Source organism: Anolis carolinensis, chromosome 1 (genome assembly GCF_035594765.1).
Source record: "Anolis carolinensis isolate JA03-04 chromosome 1, rAnoCar3.1.pri, whole genome shotgun sequence".
NCBI classification, from domain to species: domain Eukaryota; kingdom Metazoa; phylum Chordata; class Lepidosauria; order Squamata; family Dactyloidae; genus Anolis; species Anolis carolinensis.
The window spans coordinates 278,563,279-278,584,675 of record NC_085841.1 but is presented as its reverse complement, the minus strand read 5'-3'; the positions used below and the strand labels follow the sequence as shown (position 1 = coordinate 278,584,675).

Here is a 21,397-nt window from a genome sequence, read left to right as displayed (position 1 = left end):
GAAGTCTATAGAAATGTGGTAATAAAACATGCATTTCAACTCATATTTTGATAAACAGAATGAATGTTTTGTAGTTAAGATATCTTTGTTTCCTCCTTTGGTGAATTATGCTAGAGGCTTACAACCAGGCCAAATTCCTTTGTTTCTCCAAAAGTTGTTTACAGTGGTGGAGAAAGAGCCAGATTTGCAACCCCAAGGATATCCAATGCTTCCATATCCACTGCTGATGTGTGCCATAATTCATATAGTTTATTTATCCATTATTACCAAGTGGCATGGTTCATTGAGAAGTGATGGAAAAGACTGACTCATGAACTTTCTCTCCAAATAAACTTATGTGAACCAAATTGTGAGGCTCCACAACTGAACTGTTGGCTGGATATAATTAAAATGTTGTTATTTGTGACTTTGCACTATGATAAATATTAACATTTGTTAGTTATGGAATGCCTTTGATGAACAGTATATTTCCCTCTCTTCAACAGGGCAAGTATTGTACAAAAACGGATTATTTATTTTCAAGATGAGGGCTCTCTCACCAAAAGGCTATGTGAGCAAGGTATGATGCACTTTATTCTCTCTCCTCTTTCTCATCACATTTTCTTGACACCCCCTGGTAATTTGCTCTGCCAGGATGGCCAATTGAGACACAGGCCAGACTTGCACTGGCCTTTCTGTCTGGCATGTTGGACCACAAGTCAGCAAAAAGTAAGGGTTTTTGTTAAGTCTTATTGATTTTATTTGGGAGAGACTTCTCTTTCAGTCATGGGGATTTTAATTTATTTGGCTAGATCGTTCTCTGTCCTTAGAAATCATTTATAGCCTCTAGGCATTTGAGAAACTGTTTTTTTGGACTGAAACTCCCATGAGTCTCACTACAATTAATTCTGGCTTATGGAACTGCATTCTACAAATGTTTGGAAGGCTACAGTTGTCTATCTTTGCTGTTGGCCATCTTCTGGTATCTCCCTTTGCTGGGAGGTCTGAAGTGAATTTCCTTCTGAATCTAGCAGACCTCCACATTCTCTATATCAGTCCCCAGCATTGCTAATTTTTATAGACCAGGCCTTCCTTCCTATTTACTTATGACTCCCATGGCTGCCTAACTGAATGCTCTTTCAAACATTTCCCTGGTCCTACTTATACTAAGTAAGTCAGATTTGAATTTCAGCTTTGGGAAGAGCTGAATGATCAATATGATATAGAACTGAAAAGCAAAGAATTCCAGGCTTTTAGAAATGAGTGCCTAAGTTTACTTGTTGACGAAATGTAAATATGAAGAGGATCAAGATTTGGTAGACTTGGAATCAATTCGTTCCCAAGGTAACAGCAGAGAAAGAAGGGTGACTTAACAAGATTAGAAAAAGCCTTGGGGCTGTCATTAACTCAAAAGGAAACAATGAGATTTACTTCAGAATAAACATAATTAAGTTTGGGCTTGAGCAGGCTCATCATACAGCAGTAGCAGCTATGCCAGTATTGGCTCACTCTCACGTATCCAGTTAATACATTGAGTGGGGCTTGTGCAAGTGGCTATATTCCTTAATATAATTTATTGTTTATTTAATTTGGCACTTCTAAATAAACATATTGGCAAAATTTTACAGCAGATTACAAGCAATAACATCACCTTTTCAAATTTAAAATCCAAGCTGTAATTTCCCAAGTCCCTGAATGCTTGGATAAAAAGCCATGTTTTCACCTGGTGCCAAAAGAAGGGCCAGGTCAGGCCAGCCTTGAGGCAGAAGGTATAATCAGGCTGCTGCAAATGAAAAAGAAAATTGTACAGCTCTGAGTAAAATTATATGTGTTTCTTGAAAATGTGCAATTTTTTTAAGTTGTACTCAGTTTTCCATCCTTTGCAAAGAAAAAAAAATCCAGAATGGTTTGGCTGTAGAAAGAAATACTGATGCTTTTTCCTTGACATTTGTTGTGAAGTTTAAAAATCCCTAGTTTAAAATTCTGAGCTACCTTCAAAAGGAGCATGAAAATTGAGAGGGTACAGGCCAATTCATATGCTGCAGGCAGCTCCATTCTCTGAAATTGGGGACCAGCTGTAGAGTTGCTTGCTGACACTTCAACACAGAAGATACCTGAGTCAGTGGGTAGGTAGGTATAGCTCTACCATTTGGGAGTTCTGCTCAATGCAGTTCTTGAAAATGTGATGCAAGGAGAGTAAGACAACGTCTAGTGTCTCCAATCTCAGTGTCAATACGCCGGCCACTCTTGCTTTCTGGCTTCATCAAGTTTGGTAAAAAGTAAAAATGCAGCATTTAGAATAACTGTGAAAAAGGCTACACATGTATGTAGGATTCTATTCTAAAAACAATAAAATATTTTAACCCCCCCCCCCCCCCCAATTCTCCTTCGTGAACTATTCAGCTCACAGGACACTTTACTGAGAAAAAGTGCAAAATATGTTCTTTCTGATGTGTAACTTCTTTTGAAGTTATACTAAATTACACAATTTTATGCACAAGTCTTCCAAAGAATGCTTATGAGACCTCTTTGGAAAGGACTAGTAATTTCATTACGCAGCAATGCAAAGATAATAATTCCTGCCCCTTTCATTCTGACCATTAGGAAACTCTGCCTTATTTAGGGAATGCTAAGAGGTCCTGCCCATTATACTTTCCATAGGGCCAAAAAGTCTGAATTAGCATAACTTGGCTTTGACTGTGATAAGCCTCTTTCTCTCCATTCCTTTTTTTTTTTTTCACTGAGATGTGTGCTGTAAGATACTTAATTGAATTTAATATATATGACACATTTGACACCGGCTGGGCTTTTTCACTTTGAGTCCATTTAGAAATGCAGATTGCATTCCATTTGAAACTGCTCTTTATGCTGTGAGCAGAGAATGTGTTCAATGAAGTCACTGGAGCAAGTTACGTAAATGAAATTGAGACATCTGTTTCGTGTTCTTGAATACAGAAAAATCGAAAGAAGCATTAAAAGGAAAAGGACTTGTCAAGAATTTAAAGCAAATTTGAGTTGTTTCTGCAACAGTAAAATACTTTGCATTAAAAATGTTATATTACCACCTTCCTGTAGAGGTGCTGTTAAATATTAGTGCATATTATTTGCATTTATATTCTATGTTATTTGTAATGCAAGTGGAGGTAGCTAACTTATTAAATTATGAAAATGTCAACTGCCAGAGTTAATAATGACTCTATCACCTCACATATAATATATCATTGATGAAATTCTACATCAAGTAAGTGGAACATAACTTTCTACCTGTGGAGTTCCATGCTTGTTATTAGTAATAGCCTAGTGGGCTCTTGGTATCTGCTGAGGTTTGGTTCTTGGGCCACAGTGAATTCTCAAGTCTCATTATATACAATAGCATAGTAAAATGGCCAAATCAAGATTTGCCTTTTGGATTTTTTCTTAGAATATTTAAAGCCATGGATGATGGATTTCATGGATGCAGAATCTGTGGGTGCAAAGAGCTGATTGAAATTCATGGATTTTCTCCATTTCCCCCTAAACTGGGCTCAATGTAACTTACGAAAATTAAAACAATTACATTGGGAAAGGAACTACAAAAACATATGTTAAAATATGCAAAAATAGTCAACATACAATCAAACTCTCCAAAGAATTAATATAATTTGAAAAATCTATAAAGACAAAAGATAGAAGTAAATAAAACCACAAACTATTTAAAAACCTTTGTGGCCAGTTTCTAAAAGATGCTTAGAATAGGAAGGTTTTTATTTGCTGATGACTGCATGATGAAGAGAGAGCCACTTATGCCTCTTTATGATGCTGTTTGAACTCATTTGAAATGAGAAACACGTGTTCCTGTTGCCCCTTCAGTGGCTGGGATGGGTGTAGTAATCAGGCAGAATCCAACTACTCTTTTGCAGCTTGGAGAAAACAGCAGCTCGCCCTCCCTCCCCACCCACCACCCCCCACCCACACACACGTATATATCCAGAGGAGAGACAGCTGGATTTTACTCCCATAGCAGCTGTGTATGCCCAGTCCCTTTGCTTCTTCCTTTTGCCATTAATGCTGAAAGTAGAATACACCTGCTCTACACAACAAAGTTTCCATGATAGTGTGGTGCAAGGAGCTGATAGATCTCCTCTTGTGCATTGGTTTTAAAATAATGACTCTGATATATATAATTGTTATCATGCTAATGTGTTTTTTGTGTTAAATTATTTCTAATGCCACATTGACTGCTTTTTTTTTGGTCACGAAGCAAAATTAAAAAGTGGTAAATACAAATAAATGAATTGCTTCCTTAAAAGCATTTCCATTCAAAGGTATCCTTGATATCAAACTCTTATGTTCCTATAGGAGAAGAAGTCTGTCCTAGAAGGTGGCAAATCGTATTTTTGACCATCTTTGATTGCCTCTTTAAAGTTTAAACCAAAACCTACTGACATGGGAAGTTCAATCTTAATTCTGAATCTCTCAACTAACCCATTCTGAACAATTAATTAGTCTACCATATCAGATATTTATGCTAATATTTTGTTAGATGCAGAGTTGGGCACATCCAGCTAGACATATTACTGAGTGAAGAGGGGAAATGCCTTATTTTGTTTTTAGGAGAAATTTGTAAATTCTGTATCAGGCCTCAATTTAGAAGGCAAGATAATATAATAATAATAATAATAATAATAATAATAATAATAATAATAATAATAATAATAAAACTTTATTTATACCCCGCCACCATCTCCCCAACGGGGACTCGGGGCGGCTAACATGGGGCCATGCCCAGAGCAATACAATATAAAATATAAAAACAACATATCATAACACCATTAAAAATACAATAAATAATAATAGGCATTACATCAAGAAATCAAAAAACAGTAAAACAAGGGCAGGCCGCATAAACACAGAGATAAAACCTGGAGTGAGAGGGACAGAGGGGTACTCCACTGCGGGCAGGGACATATGGAAGTGGGGTAATCTAGAGGATAGATGTTCGGGGTGGGAGTAACACAGAAATATATGACAGAAATTACTCACCGAAGGCACAGCGGAAAAGCCATGTTTTCAAGTCTTTCCTAAAAGCTAACAGCGTGGGAGCTTGCCTAATTTCAGTGGGTAGTGAGTTCCACAGTCGGGGGGCCCAGCAGAGAAGGCCCTCTCCCTTGGCGGGCCTGGGATAACGACAGTGGTGATAAAAGGGCCTCCCCGGATGATCGTAAAGATCGGGCAGGTTTATGGAGGGAGATACGGTCACGGAGGTAGGTGGGTCCCAAACCGTTTAGGGCTTTATAGATGATGGTCTGCACCTTGAATTGGGACCGGAAGATGAACGGCAGCCAGTGGAGCTCCTTAAACAGGGGAGTGGATCCATTGTAGGAGAAAGAAAAATGGGTAGTTGTTGTTGTTGTTGTTGTTGTTGTTACCAATATTGTCACACTTTTTTCAGAATGCAAAGCAGCGCACACTTAAAAGGCAATACAATTAAGAGCCTACAGGTTTTGTATATATTTGTTTTAAAAATAATCTGAGTTTTGAAAAAGAATCTGCTACCTGGTAGTCAGCCTATCTTGTTAATTTTTTTGTTGTTGATTAAGCCATCTGATTAAATGATTAAGTGCTGCTGCCTTAGTAATAAAAAAAGAGTAATCCTGTGTTAAGTCAAATGAAGTTACGTAATGTGGTTCAATGCTTCTGTACTAAAGCCTTTCAAATGTTGTCTTACAGTGTTCAGCACTGTGTTCACCATTCAGACACTTGATCCTGGTCCATAAGTACACTTTACATGAATCTTTAGAATAAAATATGCTGTTGACCCATGGGTTGTAAATGCTATTTATCAGTACCGTACAACAGCAATCTGTTCCAATATCATAGAGGGCCTTGGGCATGGAGAATCTGGCAAATTGTATCTCACTTCCGAGATGTCTGATTACTCATTTTAAATTAAACTGTCTAAGAATTGACTTCATGCTATGATCTTTCAAATTGACATCATTGGTACACATCAGTGGAATTGCTTTCATTAGCTATGGTCTGAATAGGCAATACTTGTGGAATCATATGGACTCATTTGGACAGCACCTTAGAAATAACTATGTAGGTATAGGATTGTAAGCTTACTATTGAATAATAGTATGACTGGGTGATGCATTGCTTTCAGTGGGAGACTACAGGATGGAGGAATATATTCAAATCTAAAGAAGCAACAAAACACTGAATTTTTACATAAATTTTCACACACTTTTAACATGCATATAGAATTCCATACAGTCTTTTCTCTCTCTGTGCTGTTGCTCCCCTCTGACCTTTTTGAATGGTTGGGTGAGGAAATGGTGGAGGCTGCTAGAAGCGGCTGGCCCAAGGCAGCACTAATGCTTTCACCTCTCAGAGGAATGATCCTCAATTTACCCATGGATCATATCAAAACCCATACTTTTGACCCTTGAACCTGTTGGCAACTTACACATGAAGTCAGCTATGTAGAACAGAATATTCCTTACGGAGTACCTTAATGAGAACTTACATATCTTAAACTTCACATACAAGGACCAGGATCTAAACTTTCCAGCCAACTCACTCCTTATGTTTTCATATATTTGCAGTTTTTAACAAAACACCTTTAAAGTTACTCACAGAATAATATGTTGATGGCTTTCATTCCTTTCTTTTAGACTCAGCCTTTGAGGGTTCGACTGATAAGCCCATTTTGGATTGCTGTGCCTGTGGAACTGCTAAATATAGGCTTACCTTCTATGGAAACTGGTCAGAGAAGTCACATCCAAAAGATTATCCAAGTAAGTTGCATTGTTTTTCTTGTTGACCAATGATAGACTATTCCATTCCTACAATTTCTTTGTTCTCACATTTTACATTGATTGGGGGGTGGCATTGTAAGCCTCTGAAACTTCAGAGAAGGCCAAATGGGGCAATACAGCCTGCTGGGTTCAGGAGCAAACCCGATACTGTTCTATTATTCAGGTGGAGGCCACTAAGGGGCGCTAGAGAGAGAAGGATAGTTCATTTTATGGGGGTGGAGGATGGGTTGAAGGAGTAAAATCATTTCTCCCTGTTTTTCTGTTATTCCCCCCACCCATGTCCCTGTCATGGAAACAACCATCGTTTATGATAAGGGAAGTGGGGAGGGGGAATAACCAGTAAAAACAAGGGAAATGGTTTTCCTTCTTTAGCTTCCCTCCTGTAAAATGGACTATCCTTCTCTCTCTAGTGCTCCCTAGTGGCCCCCGCCCAGATAATGGAACAGTACCGCGAACCCATCCTACCTCATATTGTCAAACTCTGGCTTCAGTGATCAATGTTCAGTCTATGTCCGTTATATTCACAGTATAATATTTGTTTCATCATCCTCAGTATGGAATGTGAGGTTTCTAGTAAGGATAAAATAAGTGTATATCATACAAAAGTTAAAAGATTAAGTTGACATTCTGATCAGTATTTATTATGTCATAAGCTAGACTTGTACATTTTGCTGTTCACATTTTTGATCGTGAAGTCATTGCCACAATTTCCAATGCCTACTAAAACACACTTTTAAAGCTTCAACAATTGAAGGAACTCTGTGGCTGGAAGTGATGTGATGATACATCCATCCCCAAATATATACAGTATTAGAGTTTCTGGATTGTGAAGAAGTACAATAACCACATGACTAAATGTGTGAGGCAGAGGTGGCATGTGGCTTCCATGTCAATATGACATCAGATGCACTGCAGATTTTAGCTGAGCATTAAAGGAGCTAACGAAGGTGCCGATGGCTATCCCCAAAGATGTTCAGTTTATTGGGCTGAATCTGCACTGCAGTATAATGCAGTTTCAAATGGCATTATATGGAAGTGTAAATCCAGCCTTAGCTCCTTTAAAGTTTATGTCAAAACTTGGAACAGATTTGCTATGCCACTGACATGAAAGCCACCTGCCATAGCTGGTGCCCTTTCAGTTTTACAGTGCTATGCTCAGTTTATTTGGACTTACTGATCAGATCTCACAGTTGATCTTTAAATATAGGCTTCACAATAATGACAATGAAGCCAACCAAGTGACCTTGAATTGTGAGATACCCTTTTCTCTTTATAAAGATCAACAAAAAGACATGTTAGCAAACTTTAAGGCCTTTGTATGTAATTTATTTTTCTTTAACATTGCAATGTCCCCATGCAGCACCCTGACATTCGTAGTATCAGAACTTGGTACATGAATTGTTATTTGATACAGTTTACATAGATTTTTGTCTCAACTTTATTTAAGTTGAATGCTCCCTATTTCAGATATAGAACTGTGTATGCTAATAAAAGAGTTTATATTGATGTATTAAAATTGGGGTTAGAATTTGCTGCTGCGAGCTAAAGCTGCAGAAGGAATTAAAGCAATTGGCAAGTCTCACAGCCAAGATTGTATACGCAATGTAGATACAAGAGAATATTTTGATGCAAAATATCTGTCAAATTTATGTTCAGGTCCTCTTGGCTGCACTGACAAGTCCTATAAATAGATTGAAATTAGTTTGCTACTTCATTGGCATTTTTTATTAATTGTGTGGGTGTCTTCTGCTGTTTGTTTGCTATTTGGGACAATGAAGAAATATAAAATCCATATGAACGTATCACTTTTATTAAGCTTGTCAAAATGGTAGAAAAATATATGCTGGTTTCCTAGACCATCTGGAAAATCAAACTTCTTCCTGGCTCCAGCATTCCTAAAGGTTGCTCCAGGTAAAATCTAAAAATTGTCACATTACTGGTTAGAATGGAGTTGAACTGTACACTGCCTATGGGTTGCATGCTGTTTTTCTATCCATTTGTAAAACCTCTAGAGAAGTCACCCTCCCTTGTTTGTTTAACATTAAAAAATGAGAATAATGTTCCTAGAAACCTCCAGGCAGTGCAGCTTATCCTAGAATCAAATTAGATATGCCATCCTTATTTTGAGTGAGAAAGGGGAGTTGAAACGAGAAGCTGACGTCTCATCATTTCTGGATTAAGCTAAAAACATTGGAAGAGTTGTAGCCCAAGGTCTTTTCAGGACTAACAAACATGATCCTAACTTATCCAGATAAATCATGCTCTTGTTCCTTATTCATTCCTAGGGAGATATTAAAAAAGGTAAAGGTTTTCCCCTGACGTTAAGTCCAGTCATGTCTGACTCTGAGGGTTGGTGCTCATCTCCATTTCTAAGCCGAAGAGCCAGCGTTGTCCGTAGACACCTCCAAGGTCATGTGGTTGGCATGACTGCATGGAGTGCCGTTACCTTCCCGCCAGAGTGGTACCTATTGATCTACTCACATTGGCATGTTTTTGAACTGCTAGGTTGAAATCTTGATTTCAAGCCCCACCACTACATTTGACTCTATAGCAGCAATTAACTGTCTAGGGTCACATTAGTTTGAAGGTAGACTGGTTGGACCCATATAGAAACAAAGTGCACATTTTTAGTCCAGCCATCAAGAAGATACCACAAGAACAATTTTGAAGGGAAGACCTATGAGCACATATTGCTAAGTTTTAAGGGGGAAGGACTCATAACACAATAGAGCTGCCATTGTGCTAGAAATCATTCCAATGTCATTGCATTAGCACATTGAGTATCATATTCAAATCAGCATGATGCATAGCAGATCACTTGCATTTTCCTTGTTCATTTCTCACTACAAGAAGAGAGTGGGTGGGAGGCTGCACAGCTTTTGGAACAATTCTATCAGTGTTGCCTCTGAAAAATCCTGAAAATCTCTTGAGAAGACAGGCAGACAAATGTCAGCGTTCTGGAAGAAGCAAAGATCACCAGCATTGATGCTCTGATCCTCTTCCATCAACTTCTTTGGACTGGCCACATTGTCCAAATGCCCGATCACCGTCTTCCAAATAGGTTACTCTACTCTCAACTCCAGAATGGAAAACGGAATGTTGGTGGACAGGAAAAGAGATTTAAAGATTGGCTCAAAGCAAACCTTAAAAACTGTGGCATAGACACCGAGAACTGGGAAGTTCTAGCCTTCGAGCTGTCTAAGTGGAGGTCAACTTTTACTAACAGTGCTGTGGAATTCAAAGATACACAAAAAGAGGGTAAAAGGGAGAAACCTGTCAAGAAGAAGGCACATCAAAGCATCCCTGGAAACCAATGTACTCACTATTAAAGAAAATGTAGATCAAGAACAGGTCTTTACAATCACCTATGGACCCACTGCCAAAACCCTAAACTTGGAAGGCAATCATACTCAGACATGAGGGATCGTCGATGATGATCACATGTGACCAGAACTGAGCAAATGGATCCCAGGGTAGCATGCCATTCAAGCTAAACATTTTTCTTTCAAAGCCAAGCCTTTCAAATTCCTCTTAAAGATATGCCTTCTAAACAGTATATATCAAGATTCCACAGAATATTGCTGTGGATGTTAAAGTGGAATCATAGTGCTATAATTTTGTAGTGTGAAACAGCCCTTGTTTTATACTGGATTGTAAGACTCCCCCCTTTCTTTTATTCCCACATTGAAGCCTGAGCGAATTTCTCTCTGTAATTTCTTTGTAAAGTAGATGCATTCATGAGAATGCATTTTGCATTGACTTCATTTTTTGAATGCCTTCATTTTTAGTCTGGCATACTTTTCAAATGTATTCCTGGCTTTTGTGCACAATCTTTTCTGCTCACTTACATCAAATGTTTCAGAAAATATATATCATTTTGCTTTGGCCCTTTGCCAGTCACAGGAAGTGTGAAATGGCTGTTTCTATTTTTTGCAAACCCAACTAATTTCATTTCTGTCCCTAGTCACAGTCCATTTCTCTTTCAGCAATGTTATCTAAACAGACAGAATTTGGAAAAGAAATGCTTGATAAAAATCTAGACAACAGCTGAATTAAATGAGACTTACTGCCAAACAAATGTGAAATGGTTGAAAAAATAGTACAGAGGATAGCCTTTTCAGTTAGTGCAAAGATATTTAGTCATATATAAGAGCAAAGAAGAGATTTCAGATTCATTGTAGGAAATATGGGTTCAAAAATCATAGTTAGCCAGATATTCAGCCTGAAAAAAGTGATATCTTTCCTTCTTAAATATGGAATTGAGTATGGCTTATAGCACAGTATGGATGAGATGCCCATATCAAAGCTCCTGGTATATGCAAGATCCGTGAGACTTACAAATAATTATGTAAAGATCATGGTCAGTTATCAGGTAATAAGGAAAGGATTAAAGATTGTTAAATTTTATGACAGTGGTATAAAACACACTGGAAATTACAACCATTTTTCTTGACCTGCCTGCATTCCCACAGAAACTTATTTCATAAATATGAACATTTCTGAGTACTAGTACTAACTTAAGAAGAATTATTCACTTTGTTTTATTGTCACCCAGAAATGGGATTTCTGCCAGAACTTTTGACATTAATGGAGACAGCTCTTACCCCTGCAGAACAACCAGCAGCAAATTGTAACTATAAATTCCTAGGAGGCTCGAAAGCTTTTCCTCCCATCCACCTGGCTTGGATTTTAAAAATGAAAAGTACCTGTCAAATCTGCTGTTTATTATGCAGAGGCTATGAAACTGTTCAATGAAACAAAACCTTACTGACTTTGGGCTGTGGAGAATCATGGAACATTTGTCATCATAAGACTGGAGAAATGTCCTTAACAGGGGCCCAGCTAGCAGGCTAGCTTCTATAAATTTAACACTTCTAATTATGTATCCAACTCTATCTTCCATGCTATGTTAATGTTTGAAGTTTTTTTTATTTCATAGAATTAGTTAAATGTATTCCAATCTGTCCTCTCTTAATTTCTAACCATTGCTTTAAAAGACAAGATAGACCTCAATCTAGAACATGTTGTCCTGCTGTTCTGAAAGAGCAATTTCATGTGATCCTCCCATTGAGAATAAAATCTGACTAAAAGCACTGGCTTTATTACATTTCTGTGGAAATTTTAAAAAGCTTTTAAAAGTTCAAGTGTTCTCTTTAGACTGAAAGCTTTAATATTACTAGCTTTATAAATAAGATATCAACATTTAGACTTCATGTTCATATCTCGTTCCAAGGTACATACAAACTTTTATTTTTTTAGTATGTCATTCAAAGTGTGCTTAATATATCTCCAGTTTCTATAGCTCATTCTTGGCAGCATCTTTTTCAAAATCTCTCATCAGACTTGAAATAACAACATATAGCTTGAATTGTAGTTGACTCATGTATTAGAAGAAATATATGACAGCTTGACGTGTGATTTCAGTTTATATTCTTGACATGCTCCTCAACCATGTTTTGAATGGGGCTAAAACAGGCATTTAGTGCCAAAACAACCTGTCCTCCCAGCTGAGTTGACTGTAAGCTACTTTTGAACTTTGATTTCAGTTTGCAGCATTTAAAGTGAGCTGAGAATGACAGGAGAACATGAGAGGAGGAGAGAGAAACTGGGACATCTTTAAGAGAGTTGAAAACTTAAGGATTCAGTACTCCACACACTGGTCTGAGAGTAAGGTACAGTGTGAACAACAGTATTTACAGAGGGAGCAACTTCACAGTGTCAGAAACGAAGTCAGGTCTGCTCCCCTCTCCTGGAGATGCACCTCTGCCCTCATGGTGTTGATAAAACAAACACTTGCTTATTAAATTCACATGTATCTAGCAAAAACAAAATGCATGTGTTTTAAGGATTCAAATACTACAATTTTTCTTCTCCTTGACAAGAACAGATGTCTCAAGACATGGGCATACTCTATCAAGAAAATGGCTGACTTTGTGGAGGGGGAATAATTTGGCACTTTTTGTGGAAATTCATTTCTGCTGAAGTTGGTTTTATGGAATGACCACAACATTAGATGCAGAAAACAGTGCAAGGTGCCAACAAAATGAACAGCTTTCCAATACAAATCTGTATAGATACATGTGTGTATACGCACATATACATAAATGATGTTTTAGTTCAAACAAATCAACAAAGTGTTAAAAATCATTAAAAACAAATACACAAGTTTGATATTAGGCAGAAATATGCCAAGATTTACATTGCTATTGTGTTTTAACAATCACCGTTGTATGCTGCTGAATTTTGCAGAAATCGATAGGAAGTATCTGCATCCTACAAAACCATATACTGCTGATCTTGATTCAAAGCCATGAAAATGTATGATAGGTTGTGGTGGAGTCCTAATATACATAATAGAAAAATTAGAATCAATTGAACTCAGTGGAATTTTCTTTCAAGTAAATATAATATGCTTAGTATCAGGTTTCACCTTTGTTATTATAATAAATGAAGCGAATTTATTGCCCCCCTCAGCATTTTACAGGAACTGCATGATTCATGACCTAGTTACCTGGAGTGAAATTGATTTAGTAGACAACTAAAAAAGGCTGTTATCATTAGTGCCATTTTACATATTGGAATAAAATCTGAGAAACAACTTCTTACACAGCCTGAGAAATAACCTCCAATCTTTCATAGATGACAACCAATACAGGTATGGCTGAATAACATTAGAACAAAGTCAAAAGACTATGTCCAGGCCAAATAAAAATGTAGAGGTATATGAGCATGTAAAACTAACATTTTAAGCAGAAGAACCCTGGAATTTATGGCTTGATTTAAGAAAAGTTTGAAAAAAGTAAAAACCCAAATTGATGAATGCAACATGAGTAACAATAAATATTGTATGATGCACCATTCTAAACTCAAAATGCTCTTATCAGGCCTGCTCAAAATGACAGCTTTCTCTCCTATTCAATTTATGAATTCTGCTGAACGCACATTGATCCAACCAAATCCTAGTTTCCCCATAATATGATGCTCTTGAGCCAATTGTAGCTTCTTAGTTTAACTTAGGGCTTGTTTGCACCAGCCTTTTGCCCCAAACTGGACCAGGAGTTGAACTAGAATGTCCAGATGATGTTGATAGATTTTTTTAGTCCTTAATACAGGGTAAACCAGGTTAACCCAGTTTGACCTCTTGTTAAGCAAAACTGGGGAATGCTCCAGATTTTCAGTGAAACTCCAAACAGCATAGCAGACTCCAATCCAAACCAGTCTGCTGTCTACATGGGTCCTTTAACCTGCGCTTGGAAAAGGAAATGAATTGGATCTATGCCATTCTCCTGACATTGCAGCAAACAGCCACAGAGCTCGGGATAACCCCTGGACATCTCCAGGCACCTTTGCTAACATCAGCAAAGGATGCCTGCAATGACTAGGAGCTGTCTCAGAGATCCATGGCCATCCACCAGCAGCGACGGGAACAGCAAAGCTAAGGTGATGGTCTAGTGATGTTAAAGAGGAATCTGCATGGTCTAGTTTAGCATCACTGGACGATGTGGACTCCACCTCTCTGTCATTGTGGAATGAACTTAGAGATTGTAGCCATCCCTAAGGCCATTCCAAAGTACTGCTGCACTGGAGTGTCCAAGATTTTACTGTAGGGTCCTTATTTCACAGGATTGTTTTTTTAATAAAAAATGGAATGAGGCAGGGAAAATATATGCAATACTTTCATCTTCATGAAATATGATTATCCTAAAGCAATTCATGCATTCCTATGGCATTTTAAAGTGTGCTATGCTCATGTAGCTGTGTGTAAGTCCCATTGATTTAATTGGGAACTCTCAGTCAATATGTGTATGGTTGTATAGTTTATGTAAATAGTGTTTTGCAGGGGGAAAAAGACCTCTCAAAGTTACTAGGCAGTAAAATATCTCTTAGTGTTCAACCACTTCAAATTATAGTTTCTTTCACATGGTACTGTGCAACCTTGGCATACAGAGAGGATGTGCGTCAAAAGGAAGGTGTTCAGAGAAGAAAATCAGCAAAACTAAGCTTTAAAATATAATGGCTATGTAAATCATAAAAACAAACAAAAATCATAACTGAAGGGAGAAAGAAAAACATTCAGATTAGGGATGCTTCTAAGGAATATTGATCCCATTGATAGAGAAATTAGAGATAGAGGGAATAGATGACTCTATGAGAAAAAGACCAAGAGAGCACCTGGTGCACAATTCTAAGGGTGCTGTTATTCAAATGACATCTCATCAAAGAAAACATTTCTTTAACAAGGCTCTCCCCTTCTCCAATTTTTCCAAATTGTTTCACTAGTTTTTTACATTTTTTTTTTACTCTAGGAGAGGCTGTAGCAATTTGTATTTTCCAGAGCCCACTGGGAAGGGCAGCTTCCCATCCTTCTTGCTGAGAGACCAAAAAAGGAAGAGCAAACTACTTTTGTACTTTGACATCAGTTTGCACCAACTGAAGGAAGGACATGAAATTAAGAGAGAGAAACTGGGAAATTTTAAATCATGCTGGTGTAGCAGGCCATCCCTGCTATACCAAGACAATTGCATGCTACCGTGTTTCCCTGAAAATAAGGCAGTGTCTTATATTAATTTTTGACCCCAAAGATGCTCTAGGTATTATTTTCAGGGGATGTCTTATTTTTCCATGAAGAAGAATTCACAATTATTGTTGAACAAAAAAATGAACATTTATTATATACTGTACAGTGGTTGTCATCACAAACCAACATAACCAGACAAACTGAATCCTATCAAGAATTTCTTGTTACTACCATTATTTTCATGTACAACACTCTATAGTGAGTACATTTACCGATCCTGCAATGTTCTGGTGTTCTGTTCAGCGGGCATGCTTCCAAACAAAAACTTTGCTAGGTCTTACTTTCGGGGGAGGCCTTATATTTAGCAATTCAGCAAAACCTCTATTAGGTCTTATTTTCTGGGGATGTCTTATTTTAGGGGAAACAGGGTATGCTGGGATCAATAAATGGTTTGTAATGCTCATAGCTCATGCTTTTAGCAATATAGTACTTCAGTGATGCTATCTGTATGTTGTGTAGATCATGGGAGCAAAAATATCTCAACAAAAAAATAAAATAAATGAGTGGTAAACATATAGCCTATAGTCCAGCATAGTCTACACTTCTTAATGCTTTGTTGCCATTTGATAATATGGATTGGGTCATTTTTTCTTGTAGAAGTAGAGAATATCTCAAGATGTGCTGCTCATTTGTTTCCAAGATCTTTCATAAACTACTACATGTACAGTAATCTTTTTCTTTGTTTGCTGTATATTTTGTGCTTTGTTCATTGATGTTTTGATAATGGAGTTTCATTTCATTTGTGATCTCTTTGAACAAATTATTTTTTTCTTCTTTCCTCACTCCTGCCTTTGCCAATTCTGTGTTTCACCTTAGGCTGATTCTATCTGCATTTCTTTGCTTTGCATATCCAGCATCTCTGGTTCTTCCCTATGTTTATTCAAGTACACTTATTCTAATTTTTCCGCTTGCTTTCTCCTTGAATAACATTTTCTCTTTCCTCATCCTAATAAAAGAGGAAACATCCTTCATTTTCCCATTTATTTCTCATGTGCATTTTGAATTTTCTGAGCGAGCCTCCTTTATACCAAAAGGTTTTGGCCCAGTTTGGGAGAGAATGAAACATTTGTTTCTGATGCCAGGCCTGCAGGGATAGCAAGACAGCTGCTGAACACTAATAGCACTAGTTCACTTTGTAATTGCTGACACAAGCACAAGGCATAAGTAACAAAAGTAACATAAGTCTGAACTTTCCAAACACCTCCAAGTACTATGGTATAAAAAACAAGTGGGCACAAAGAAAGCAAGGTGACCTGGATTGCTCTACTGGAACTTAGAAAAGATGGCTATTTGGACTCCAACTACCAGCAGCTCTTGTCAGCATGATGACAGTGGCCATATTGGTTGTGGGCTGCCAGCATTTGTTATCCCAAAATATCATGTTTCCAATGTATGCTGTAGTGGGCACCCACATTTTGGGGAATTTTTTTTTTGTTAATATAGCTGCCTCATGGAGGCTTTCCTTTTCTAAACATGGGTTCATCCTTTAGTTCACAGGTCTCTGGACCCCACACAATTGAACAACTCTTGGCCAGTTTCCAATCTTCCCTTATTGGATAAAGTCTTGGAACGTGTGGTCGCCTTGCAACTCCAGGTGTTCTTGGAAGAAATGGATTATCTAGATCCATCACAGTCTGGCTTTAGACCAGGTCATAGAACCAAGATAGCCTTAGTCTCCTTAGTGAATGATCTACACAGGGAACTGGACAGAGTGTGTCCTTGTTGCTTAACAGCTACATGAATCTGCTGGGGGGAGATCATTCAGAATTTTGGAGTTTGATGCCTGGGTGAGAAGGGCAGGGTATAAATGCTGGAAATAAATAAATAAATATTATATGTATTGACATGTGGCTTGAAGATATGCACACGCTACACTAAATCTTGTTGGTAATCGCAAGTCGAGTAGACTTATTGAATCAAGGTTTACATGGTGAACCAACAGTTGCCACTGATTCAAGGGTTAGGCTCTAGTTGGAACTAGCCATCAGATTCATGCCATAGCCAGCTACATGTCTTTTAAACTAAGCATAGATTCGGGGATAATTTGCAGCTAAAAAGCTCTACACCCTGTATTTTTTAATATATGTTTCATGTTAGGACAAAAATGTGTTGAACATTTTCACATGAAAAGCCCACTGGATACATTTTTTAAAATACACACAAAAGCACCTTTTTGTCAGTGTAGGTATGCATTTGCTCCCCTGTGCCTTTGAAATGAACACACACAAAAATATAAGCATTTTTCACCTCTGGAAAAAGTACTTGCATAAAATGAACTTTAGATGCTGTAGTTCTCTGTAGATTAAATTAACTGTTTCAACATCATTGCATTTATTCCTATTGTGTTTCACATTAATTGTTGGCACATTTATTTTTGTTTTCAATTACAATACCTAATAAATACATTTTAGATAGTTTTAATAAACAAGAACCATACTCAGACAGTCCAATATCATTCTAGAAACTCTGAAGTCATGGCCCCAATGTCTGATTCCTCAACCATTTCTGTTACTTTCCTGGAGATGTTTATATTTTTATATTCTTATATTTTCATATTTCACTTTTTACAATAGAGTGTAAAAGTTGAAAGGTTTATACAATCTGAAGAGAAACCAGAGTATGGTTAGGTCTGCCAGGTAAGCTCTAACAACAGTGAAACAAAAAGAGTTAGGCAAGGTTGTTTGTTGGCACCTTTTCTGTTCAATTTTTATATGAACACTCTAGTTACCGAGTTGAGCTCCCCTGATCATTTCCCACCAAAAGGTAATAGGAGAATTCAAGTCTTATTATATGCTGAAATACTGAAATACTGTGTGGACCTTGGTGTGACAAGTAATCAGTGGGAGGGGAAAGGGGAGGGCCACAAAGAAGGGAGAGAAACCTGGTATATTTCAGGATAGAGCTAGACACAAAACTCATTAATATGCATGTTCAGTCAAAACCAAAAGGATAGAAAACACTCACTGTATTGAGACAGTCTGGCTGAGCTCTTAGATCCCTTTCAATTTCCTTGTCTCTGTGCATCTAGGCATTCTTTCTCTTTGTGTGTGTGTGTGTGTGTGTGTGTGTGTACTCTTTCATTTCTTTTTCCATCATCCATTTTCCCATTCTTTTACATGTTTTCTTTCTCTATTATGCTTTCTGTACTCTCATCGTTTTTAGTGTGTTTACTATCCATTAGAAATTGTTCTAAATTGTGTTCAAAAGTAGGGGGCGCTGGTGCTTCGTTTCTGAAGTTCTTTTTGAATTTTGGGGGTAAAAGTTTCAGAACTCTAATGAAACTTATAAATCTTTGTAAGTACTTCATTAATTGCGGTCGTGCATGCACAATAGGGAAAACATCACTGGCAGTGGGGAAACTTCAGGGGCTTCTCTCTCATTTTTTGAACTATCCTGACCAAACTTGCTACCATGGTAGACCACATTTACCACTGTTAGCTCACCAAATTTCAGAATGTTTGACTTAATCATGGAGTTTTTGGCAAAACACACATGTTTAAGCATATTTCTTATCAGTTTTTAACTTTCCATTACAACTTGTACTACATATACCTCTTATACACTTTTTATCTACTTATACGTGTTTTGTTTTATTATTATTATTATTATTATTATTATTATTATTATTATTATTATTATTATGCCTTTTTCCCTCTTCCCCTTCCCCTTATTTTGTGCTCCCTTCATCAAGACCAACCAACTCATATTGTTTCATAACTCCAAAATTTCATTGCTTCTGTTGCCAGCTTGTACCCTTTTCCTCATTAAAGATATGCTCAATAATTTCCCCCCGTATTTTCAAAAAATCTGTTTGTTTCCATATTCCCTTTTTAATTTTAATATTACAGGTCAGCTTGTTATTAATAGCTATGTTCCAAATTTCCCTGTACCATTCTTCAAATTGAATTTCCTTTTTTCTTTACAGATTTTTGTTGTTAGAGATTTTGCTGCTGTTATCAAATGAGAAACCAATTCTTTCTCCTCTTATGAGAGAATTATATTGTCATGCATAAGTAATAATGCTGATTTTGGTATATTCTCTATTATTGCTCTTATTTCTTTATCCTTTCCAAAAGTATGACCACCACATATGAAGATATGACTCCATTTCCTGACAGATTTTTTTTTTAATAATAAAGAAAACCTGTTCCTGGTTTGAAAGTGTTATTTCCTGTTTCATTATGTGGTCTTTACTTTGAAAGTAGTTGTTCTACTCCAGAAACTTTGTTTTTGTGGCAGAAACTGTGTTAGATTAGTGGGAACTCAACAAAGCAGAGTGTGCTATCTATAGGGCAGTGTCCTTTGTGCAAAGACAAAGTTTTACAGTGTGATAAACTTTGCCATGTTTTTATGACAGAACCAATTAAGAAATGACATTTATAACCCAGTAACAGAAGTCATAGTACAGACACCATCAAGAGACATCTAGACGAACCCCTTCTTCCAGGCAGAAAGGCACCATCCATTTGCTTCCTCTATTGAGTTAGAGGGGACCCTCGACATATCCATATAGGTCATTACTTTTTTTACAGCCCATCACAGAGATTGGCTTAAAGCAAATCAATCAATTATCCCCCCCACAAAAGTTGCCCCCCCCCAATGCCTTCCTCATGGCAATTGAGCCAAAGTAAAAGTATTGGTTTTAAAAGCAGTTTGTGTTCTTTTGGCTTTGCAAAATCTGCTTAATGCTTGCTGCTTACTTTAGATCTCTTTGCAGATTCAATCAGTTTATTTATTTTATATTAAGACTAGCTATAAATGGCGACTGCTACAGCCAGCTATTTAGGTCCTTCAGCCATCATTTGGCTATTGAGAAGCTTTGCATTCTGGAAAATGTAGTTTACAACAGGGCCTTTTGCAATCTCTACCATTGGGGGCCTGGCCTTCCCAGACCACAGTTAAGATGGCTGTGATTAGCCATGCCCATTGCCTCCATTCTGGTGGTGCCGGCAAAACTGTGGCCAAAAGAATGAGATTTTACAAGCACTTTAAGTTCCCTTAGTTTTACCAAAGTTGCTTAATGGTTATAGTGGCAATTAAACTGACCTAGGGAGACATCTGAACGTTACAGAACATTTCAAAAACAAAAAAAATTGATGATTCAAATTCCACCCTCCCCCATGTTTCCTGCATGCCTCTGACCTCACCTTTGTATGTCTAAATCAGATTCGAGTTCCGATCTAATTCTAAAATACGCTCAAGCCTAGTGTACCTTCTCCCTCTTTTTTCTGATTGCCCTCCTTTGCCATTTGTAAAGTTGTTTCAATAAAAATGCAGTGGAAGAGAATTAGTTGATTGAAACACCCAAAAGGATAATCTTTAAATAAGACTGCTATCAGTAGAAATTAACATCAATCCAACCATCCAACCATTTCCCAAGGTGAACGTTCAGAAGATGGCCTATAAATAGAAATGAAACCACAATGTCAGTTTTCAGTGGAAAATAGTCCTACAGAAGCAAAGGCAGTAAATTATACCTTGTGGCATAACATTTAACAGATTCTTTATCTTTTTTGGTAAAGGACGAGCAAATCACTGGTCTGCGATCATCGGTGGATCTCATTCAAAGAACTATGTGCTTTGGGAATATGGGGGATACGCAAGTGAAGGAGTTAAGCAAGTTGCAGAGCTGGGATCACCTGTAAAAATGGAAGAAGAAATTCGGCAACAGGTAATTGCAATTCAGTCAATTAAAATTTTTAAAAACCCATGTCTTGCATGAAAACTTTTAATGAAACAGATTTGAAAGCTTTTGGTATTCTGATTCTCAGTCTCTGTTTTAGCAAACCTTAACAAAGCCAGTTAAAATTTTCCTGAATAATGATTTTGAGATTTAGTCCTCTAATTAAACATTCACTAAAGGCCACATTTGATTCACTCCTTTCTTAATGAAACATTGAACCATAGACTTTGTCAGTAGATGTGACTTGGGAATTTTCTGCATAGCATCCTTAACATTTCATTTTCATTGAAATCAATGATAACTTAATATGCAGGTGGTGTACAGCATCTGTAAATGATCTAAAGCTTCTGAGATCAA

At 37.3% G+C, this 21,397-nt stretch overlaps 1 protein-coding gene across 2 annotated transcripts in view; it reads left to right on the top strand.

The window, feature by feature from the left end:
* The window catches only part of spon1 (spondin 1), a 426,626-nt gene that overhangs the window by 158,750 nt on the left and 246,479 nt on the right, over positions 1–21,397 (top strand). For both annotated transcript variants that reach the window (XM_062967755.1, XM_062967754.1), the window contains exons 4-6: positions 486–559; positions 6,636–6,758; positions 20,880–21,028. In XM_062967755.1, coding sequence (XP_062823825.1) covers positions 486–559; positions 6,636–6,758; positions 20,880–21,028 — 346 coding nt within the window. The remainder of the gene's footprint in view (positions 1–485; positions 560–6,635; positions 6,759–20,879; positions 21,029–21,397) is intronic.